Source organism: Lepidochelys kempii, chromosome 18 (assembly GCF_965140265.1).
Source record: "Lepidochelys kempii isolate rLepKem1 chromosome 18, rLepKem1.hap2, whole genome shotgun sequence".
NCBI lineage: Eukaryota > Metazoa > Chordata > Testudines > Cheloniidae > Lepidochelys > Lepidochelys kempii.
In genome coordinates this window covers 1,846,946-1,855,987 of record NC_133273.1, presented here as the reverse complement: position 1 = coordinate 1,855,987, position 9,042 = coordinate 1,846,946, and the positions used below count along the sequence as shown (strand labels likewise).

Here is a 9,042-nt window from a genome sequence, read left to right as displayed (position 1 = left end):
TGTTGGGCTCAACAGGTAGTGATCAATGGCTTCATGTCTACTTGGCAGCCGGTATCAAGCGGAGTGCCCCAAGGGTTGGTCCTCGGGCTGTTTTTTTTCAATATCTTCATAAATGATCTGGAGGATGGTGTGGATTGCACCCTCAGCAAGTCTGCAGATGACACTAAACTGGGAGGAGAGGTAGATACACTGGAGGGTAGGGATAGGATACAGAGGGACCTAGACAAATTAGAGGATTGGGCCAAAAGAAATCTGATGAGGTTCAACAAGGACAAGTGCAGAGTCCTGCACGTAGGACGGAAGAATCCCATGCACGGCTACAGACTGGGGACCGAATGGCTCGGCAGCAGTTCTGCAGAAAAGGACCTAAGGGTTATAGTGGACAAGAAGCTGGACATGAGTCAACAGTGTGCCCTTGTTGCCAAGAAGGCCAATGGCATTTTGGGATGTATAAATAGGAACATTGCCAGCAGGTCAAGGGACGTGATCGTTCCCCTCTATTTGACACTGGTGAGGCTTCATCTGGAGTACTGTGTCCTCTTTTGGGCCCCACCTTACAAGAAGGATGTGGAAAAATTTGAAAGAGTCCAGCGGAGGGCAACAAAAATGATTAGGGAACTGGAACACATGACTTATGAGGAGAGACTGAGGGAACTGGGGATATTTAGTCTACGGAAGAGAAGAATGAGGGGGGATTTGATAGCTGCTTTCAACTACCTGAAAGGGGGTTCCAAAGAGGATGGCTCTAGACTATTCTCAATGGTAGCAGATGACAGAACGAGGAGTAATGGTCTCAAGTTGCAGTGGGGGAGGTTTAGGTTGGATATTAGGAAAGACTTTTTCACTAGGAGGGTGGTGAAACACTGGAATGCGTTACCTAGGGAGGTGGTGGATTCTCCTTCCTTAGAGGTTTTTAAGATCAGGCTTGACAAAGCCCTGGCTGGGATGATTTAGTTGGGGATTGGTCCTGCTTCGAGCAGGGGGTTGGACTAGATGGCCTTCTGGGGTCCCTTCCAACCCTGATATTCTATGATTCTTAGGTCTAATATAGAATTTCCCATGTCGGCTGCAATACTTTTTGAGTTAGGAAATTGTCATCTACTATGTTTAGAAACTGGGTGCCTGGCAAGCCTAGGCGGGCTTGGGCCCAGCTGCGTGGGGAGAAGGGCCCAGCCGGGGTGCTGATGAGATGGCTGATTGGGGCCCAGAGGTGGGGACCAGGCGCCCCACTGTGGGGTGGACAGGGGGCTGGCGGGCTGGCAGCTGTGGGGGGACCAGGGGCCCAGCTGAAGAGTGGAAGGGGGGCTGGGCTGGGGCCCACCTGTGGGGATTGTGGGGGCTGACTGGGTCCCAGCTATGGGGGAAAAGGGGGCGGGGCGGGGCTGAGTTGTAGGGGGAGGCCGGGCTGCTGTGTGCGGACCCCAGTTCGGGAACAGCCCAAGGCGAGTTTCTCTGGGTTTCCACAGGCCCCCCGCGAGAGGAAGAAGCGGCCCCACCGCCCTCCTCCGCGGGGCTTTGGCGAATCTCTCCGAACAGCCGAGCGCTCACGGAGCGAGCCGAGCCCTCTCGGCCGCGGGGCCGAACGCTCCCTTCCCGAGGATCTCCGAAACGGCCCGAGCCCGACGCCCGAGTCCCCCAGGCCGCTTTCCAGACAGGCCCGGACGGTCCCTCGCCGAGGATGTCCGGAGTGACCCGACGTTTCCCGAGGGCGGCGGAGCCGAGGATCTCCGGAAGCAGCCGAAGTGTTCCGAAAGTCCTGAGGCCGAGCGGCTCCGGAAAAGTCCGAAGCTTTCCGAACGCGTCGGGGCGAGCGGCTCCGGAGCGGTCCGAAGGCGCCCGAGCGTCCGTCCTGCCGGACTGCTGGAGGCGGCCGCAGCGCCATGTTTGATGCTCCGCTCCTTCAGTGAGGAAAATCCGCCGGAATCGCCCGAGAGCCGCCACCGCGAAGGGCGCCGCTTCCCCCGGGGCGGGGGACCGAGACTCCCTGCCGCCGGCGGCCCATGAGCAGCGCGGCTTGAGCGGCCCCGCCGGCCCCTCTCCCCGCCCCGGCCCTCCCGGAGGCGCGTTGTCACGGAGACCGGCCGGTGGTGCCGGGCCGCCCCCGCGCTGTGCCCCGGCCCGCTCCCCGCTCCTCCGGCCCGGCTCCTCCCTGCCCCGCTGCCCGCACACAGCGGCTGGTGGCTGCGCTTTGCCATGAGTTTACCGCAGAAAGCGGCTCTGAAGCCCGGCTCAGCGGCGGCGGGGACCGGCCCCGGGAGCGGGGCGGCGGCGGCAGCGGGGCCGCCTCCCCCCGCGGCTCCTCCTCACCCGGCCGCGGCAGCGGTGGCGCCGCCGCCTCCTCACCCCAACATCAGGGCCTTACAGACCCAGCCGCCCCAACAGTATCCTTTACACCGGCCAGGCCCCTCCCGGTCTGAGCCCCCTCACAGGGAGGGATGGGTGGCGGGAGCTGAGCCCCCGCAGGGAGGAGGGTGTGCAGGGGCCGCGCCCCCCGATATAGCGAGGTACCGGGGGCTGGAGTCCCCACTCACAGGGAACGGGAACTGCAATCCCTAATCTCTATAATTGGGGCTTGCTTCAGGGTTGGGGGTGCACCCCCGAAGTATATAAGGAAGGAGGACTGAACCCCTTTTTCGTGGAGAGAAGGGGGGCTGAGGGGGCTTTGTATATACGTATGGAATGGGGGTTTTACCCTTGCTTGTGGAGATGGGGTTGCATGCACTTATTTTTATGGGAGGGATGGGAGCTTTTATCCCCTACTGTTGCAGTGGTGGTGAGGGGGCTATATTTTTTCATATATAGAGAACTGGGGATTACGCCTACTGATAGTGGTATTGTGAGAAGGGGTCATAGCCCCCTGTACTTTAAATAACGAATGCAGTGTGAGCTATACCTATCTATTCATGGAGAGAGCTAATGGGACTTCACCCCCTTCTTTGGGGAGGTACAGGATGACTACAACCTTTGCCCTCAAAGTAGAAGTAGTGCAAATAATAAATGTCAGTTGTGCTGTGACATATATCGGGTCATGTTGAGGTAAGTGGGTGGTTTTTTTTGTTTTGTTTTTTAAATTAAGTTGAAGAGAGAGCCCAGCTCCCTGGCTAATCTGAATTGTGGATTTTTTAAACTTATTAAATTATTTGTAGTGGATTATTATTTATAGTGGAAGTGAATCTAATGTGGAAATGTCACACTAGGCACCTTTCTCCGTAAAGCAGCTTGTGGTGGGAGGAGGAAATTTTCAATAAGAAACCCACCAAAAATGTTAGTGATTTAAGGAAAGGTCAGTGTTTCTTTCAGTGAATGTTTTAAAGGTCTTTAATTCTCTGCAACTGGACCTGAAGTCTGGAGGTAAATACTGCAGAGATCAGCAGGAAAGTACTGTGTCTGTGTATATGAGCTGTAGCTCACGAAAGCTTATGCTCAAATAAATTGGTTAGTCTCTAAGGTGCCACAAGTACTCCTTTTCTTTTTGCGAATACAGACTAACACGGCTGTTACTCTGAAACTTGTGTATATATACACATGTTTTACATTTCTAGTGTTTGCAAAAAGAACAGGAGGACTTGTGGCACCTTAGAGACTAACCAATTTATTTGAGCATAAGCTTTCCTGAGCTACAGCTCACTTCATCGGAGGCATTCAGTGGAAAATACAGTGGGGAGATTTATATACACACAGAACAAGAAAAAATGGGTGGTGTTATACACACTGTAAGGTGAGTGATCACTTAAGATGAGCTATTACCAGCAGGAGAGCGGTGGGGGCAGGGGAAGAAAACCTTTTGTAGTGATGATCAAGGTGGGCCATTTCCAGCAGTTAACAGGAACATCTGAGGAGCAGTGGGGGGGAAATAAACATGGGGAAATAGTTTTACTTTGTGTAATGACACATCCATTCACAGTCTCTGAAAAGTTATTGATTTTTCAGTGACTTTTGAGAGCGTATTAAGAGAGCTCCCCATTGAAAATCAGTGGAAGTGAAATGATGTTTATCAATATGTTAACCTAACAATATGTTTCATGCTCTAAGATGACTGTATTGGTGGTTGTCAGCTGGAAGTGTTAGTTTTGCTTTGTGTTAGTGCTAATCCGTATTTTTCAAATAAGGAAATGCAGAATATTTTTATAAAGAGGTCGAGCTGTCTAATGTGTACACAAAGAACATATTTCTTATACAGCATATAATGGGTTTACTACTCTTACTTTCATTTTGAGGTGAGAAATGGCCTTTCATAATCTGTTAGGCCCGCTCTTTTCTTGAACTTCTAGAGTCGTTCTTGCTGCTAACCCCCATTTTTTTTTTTTAATCAGGAGACTGTTGATACAGATCTGTTTGGGTCAAAGTTAAGTCTTTAGAGACTTAAGAGTGGTAACCGAAGGGCAAACTCTACATTTGTCCTAGTATTTTTGGCTAGCTTGTAATATACTGAAATTTTTAAAAGTACTTACTGAATAGTGAGGATGTCTTAAATGTTTTTTTTTCCTAAGTAAGCATGTCAGTGATATGTAAAACTATTGCTGGGGGAACTTGCTTAGTTTTAAGTGATGTGCTAGCTGGCTGGCTTTTACATCTTAAGTCAGTGCTCAGCTGAAGGTCTGTCCAGCAAGGTGCTGCATTGTCTGAATAGGGTGGTTGTTTTTTTTTTTTTTTTTTAAACTTTCCACTTGTTATACAATACTTTTGTGTCTTGGCAGTTAAATGGTTTCTGCTTGCCTGAATGCATGAGGGTGCTAGAGTTTCAAAAGCATTTTCTTTTAAAGTAATCATTAAAAGCGTCTTGGAGGGATTTCCAACTTCAATGAATGCTAGTTTAGTTTGGCTTGCAAGATTGGCATATACTTTTGAGGTTAAAACTGGAAAATGCCATCATGTTTGGTAAGTTCTGTGGTGCTATTTGACCAAAGGCATTTTGTGAGTGTGTTAGAGGAAGGAGAGTGAATTAATCCTAGACGGGAGTCTAAAGGGCTCACAGCAAGAGTGGTTGATTCTGTCAAAAAGGAGCCAGTAGTGGTGCTGCATCATGTCACCTCACATGAAAGTGACTAGGCTCTAAGAACAAGAGACCTAAAAGAAAGAAGCATACGGTAAATAAGGTGAGTTTAACATGTGTAAATCTAGAGGAGGACCAATGATCTGATCGGATTTTATTATTTATTTTAGTGACTTGATTCTGTTATGAAGACTTTTATTTAATTAATAAAATGCCTCAACCTTTAAAGCTATATAAACTGTGTTTGTAATATATACACATGCTCCGTTCTCTCTTCCATTTTTCCTTAAATATATTTAGATGTCCCAGATATTTTTCTCTGAAATCTGGAAATGTATGTAAATAGTAAGTGAAAGCTGTTACCTAGTATAAATTGTAATGTGATTGTGAATATTTTTGGAGAGTATTTTTTGGAGGGCAGTTCCTTAGAAACTTACTGAAATCCATTTTTATTTTTAGTTCTGTTTATTTTTTTTAATGTTTTTATGACATCAAGAGATCATTACCTTACAGCAGATAATTTACAGCAGCAAGTGTCCTTCTGGCAGCATGGGGTGAGCTGCATATGGCAAGATCCTTGTTTGCTTCCCAACACAGTAAAGTATCAGGGGGTAGCTGTGTTAGTCTGTATCCACAAAAACAACAAGGAGTCAGGTGGCACCTTAAAGACTAACAGATTTATTTGGGCATAAGGTTTTGTGGGGGATTTATTTGTTGATGCAAATGGTCAGTGTGCTATACACTGATAGTTGTGTGAAGATCTGAATCAATTTTGCAAAGCTGAAATTGAGCTTATAAGGTTAGTTCTGTGTCCTTGTGCCTTCAGAAATATATATGCATCTCTAACATTTCTTATACTCTGTTAATTTAATTAATAATAGTTATCTGTACACTTTGCTGTAAGAATAGACAGGACTGTTTAGGAGGAGAGCTGGTGTCCATCCACTCCATGTATGTTTGCAGAAAAGAATGAAAAGTGAGACATGATCTGAAGGATTGGTGGGGTGAGGAGGAGAGGGGAATTTTTTAAAAAGGAAAGTGAAACTTAATAGTGATAGGTGTAAAGAACAGAAATGTTTCTAATGAGGTTCCATTCTATTGTCCAGCATGTTGAACAGGAAGTTATTTTTGTGTCTGCTGCAAAACAAAGATGAGCTCGGAAAAACAATCTTAACGTGTAATGATTTAAAGGGTTAATTGGTGTCCTATAAAGAAGATCAACTGAAATAATTTTGTAGCTACAGTAGTAGCATGTGTCTTAAGTCAAACCTGTATTTTCAAATGAAAACTTTCAAATAGAACATTCATCAGTCAAACAAAGCATCTAAGTGAAATTAACTCTGAAATGTGGGAAAACCCGCTAATATTTTGAAAGTTGTGTGTGTGTGTGTGTGTATCACTGCAGAGTGACATAATACGGAATAAGAACAGGAGTACTTGTGGCACCTTAGACTAACAAATTTATTTGAGCATAAGCTTTCGTGGGCTACAGCCCTCTTCATCGGATGCATGCAGTGGAAAATACAGTAGGACGATTTTATATACACAGAAAACATGAAACAATGGGTGTTACCATGCACTCTATAACGAAAGTGGTCGGTTAAGGTGAGCTATTACCAGCAGGAGAGAAAAGAAACCTTTTGTAGTGATAATCAAGATGGGCCATTTCCAGCAGTTGACAAGAACGTTTGAGGAACAGTAGGGGGGAAAAATAAACATGGGGAAATAGTTTTACTTTGTGTAATGACACATCCACTCCCAGTCTTTATTCAAGCCTAATTTAATGGTGTCCAGTTTGCAAATTAATTCCAATTCTGCAGTCTCTCGTTGGAGTCTGTTTTTGAAGTTTTTTTGTTGTAATATTGTGACTTTTAGGTCTGTAATTGAGTGACCAGAGAGATTGAAGTGTTCTCCGACAGGTTTTTGAATGTTGTAATTCTTGATGTCTGATTTGTGTCTATTGATTCTTTTACATAGAGACTCTCTGGTTTGGCCAATGTACATGGCAGAGGGGCTTTGCTGGCACATGATGGCATATATCACATTGGTAGATGTGTAGGTGAACGAGCCTCTGATAGTGTGGCTGATGTGGTTAGGCCCTATGGTGGTGTCCCCTGAATAGATATGTGGACACAGTTGGCAACAGGCTTTGTTGCAAGGATAGGTTCCCGGGTTAGTGGTTCTGTTGTGTGGTTGCTGGTGAGTATTTGCTTCAGGTTGGGGGGCTGTCTGTAAGCAAGGCCTGGCCTGTCTCCCAAGATCTGTGAGAGTGATGCGTTATCCTTCAGGATAGGTTGTAGATCCTTGATGATGAGCTGGAGAGGTTTTAGTTGGGGGCTGAAGGTGATGGCTAGTGGCGTTCTGTTATTTTCTTTATTGGGCCTGTCCTGTAGTAGGTGACTTCTGGATATTCTTCTGGCTCTGTCAATCTCTTTCTTCACTTCAGCAAGTGGGTATTGTAGTTGTAAGAATGCTTGATAGAGATTTTGTAGGTGTTTGTCTCTGTCTGAGGGGTTGGAGCAAATGCGGTTGTATTGTAGAGCTTGGCTGTAGACGATGGATCGTGTGGTGTGGTCTGGATGAAAGCTGGAGGCATGTAGGTAAGTATAGCGGTCAGTAGGTTTCCGGTATAGGGTGGTGTTTATGTGACCATCGCTTATTAGCACTGTAGTGTCCAGGAAGTGGATCTCTTGTGTGGACTAGTCCAGGCTGAGGTTGATGGTGGGATGGAAATTGTTGAAATCGTGATGGAATCCCTCAAGGGCTTCTTTTCTATGGGTCCAGATGATGAAGATGTCATCAATGTAGCGCAAGTAGAGTAGGGACGTTAGGGGACGAGAGCTAAGGAAGCGTTGTTCTAAGTCAGCCACAAAAATGTTGGCATATGTGGGCCATGCGGGTACCCATAGCAGTGCCGCTGATTTGAAGGTATGCATTGTCCCCAAATGTGCAATAGTTATGGGTGAGGACAAAGTTCAGCCATCAGGTTTGCCATGACATTATTGAGGATACTGTTCCTGACGGCTTGTAGTCCATCTTTGTGTGGAATGTTGGTGTAGAGGGCTTCCACATCTGTAGTGGCTAGGATGGTGTTTTCAGGAAGATCACCGATGGATTGTAGTTTCCTCAGGAAGTCAGTGGTGTCTTGAAGATAGCTAGGAGTGCTGGTAGCGTAGGGCCTGAGGAGGGAGTCTACATAGCCGGACAATCCTGCTGTCAGGGTACCAATGCGTGAGATGATGGGGCGTCCAGGATTTCCAGGTTTATAGATCTTGGGTAGTAGATAGAATACCTCTGGTCGGGGTTCTAGTGGTGTGTCTGTGCAGATTTGTTCCTGTGCTTTTTCAGGGAGTTTCTTGAGCAGATGGTGTAGTTTCTTTTGGTAACCCTCAGTGGGATCAGAGGGTAATGGCTTGTAGAATGTGGTGTTGGAGAGCTGCCTAGCAGGCTCTTGTTCATATTCTGACCTATGATGACAGCACCTCCTTTGTCAGCCTTTTTGATTATGATGTCAGAGTTGTTTCTGAGGCTGTGGATGGCCCTGTGTTCTGCACGGCTAAGGTTATGGGGCAAGTGATGCTGCTTTTCCACGGTTTCAGCCCGTGCACGTCAGCGGAAGCGCTCTATGTAGAAGTCCAGTCTGTTGTTTCCCTATGTTTATTTTTCCCCCCTACTGTTCCTCAAACGTTCTTGTCAACTGCTGGAAATGGCCCATCTTGATTATCACTTCAAAAAGTTTCTTTTCTCTCCTGCTGGTAATAGCTCACCTTAACTGATCACTCTCGTTATAGTGTGCATGGTAACTCCCATTGTTTCATGTTCTCTATGTATATAAAATCGTCCTACTGTATTTTCCACTACATGCATCTGATGAAGTGGGCTGTAGCCCATGAAAGCTTATGCTCAAATAAATTTTAGTCTCTAAGGTGCCACAAGCACTCCTGTTCTTTTTGTGGATACAGACTAACACGGCTGCTACTCTGAAACCTGTCATAATACGGAATATAAATGAATTAAATCTGGCTTTCTGACCACCGGCTTTCTTCTGC

At 46.6% G+C, this 9,042-nt stretch overlaps 1 protein-coding gene across 17 annotated transcripts in view; it reads left to right on the top strand.

The window, feature by feature from the left end:
• Window positions 1-2,114: 2,114 nt before the first annotated feature.
• Window positions 2,115-9,042, top strand: part of EIF4G3 (eukaryotic translation initiation factor 4 gamma 3) — a 440,859-nt gene continuing 433,931 nt past the window's right edge. For 11 of the 17 annotated variants that reach the window (XM_073316591.1, XM_073316590.1, XM_073316589.1 and 8 more), the window contains exon 1: window positions 2,116-2,381. In XM_073316591.1, coding sequence (XP_073172692.1) covers window positions 2,194-2,381 — 188 coding nt within the window. In that variant the 5' untranslated portion in view covers window positions 2,116-2,193. Of the gene's footprint in view, window positions 2,382-9,042 lie in introns of all 17 variants that reach the window. The other 6 variants (XM_073316599.1, XM_073316596.1, XM_073316600.1 and 3 more) reach the window with 2 other exon arrangements.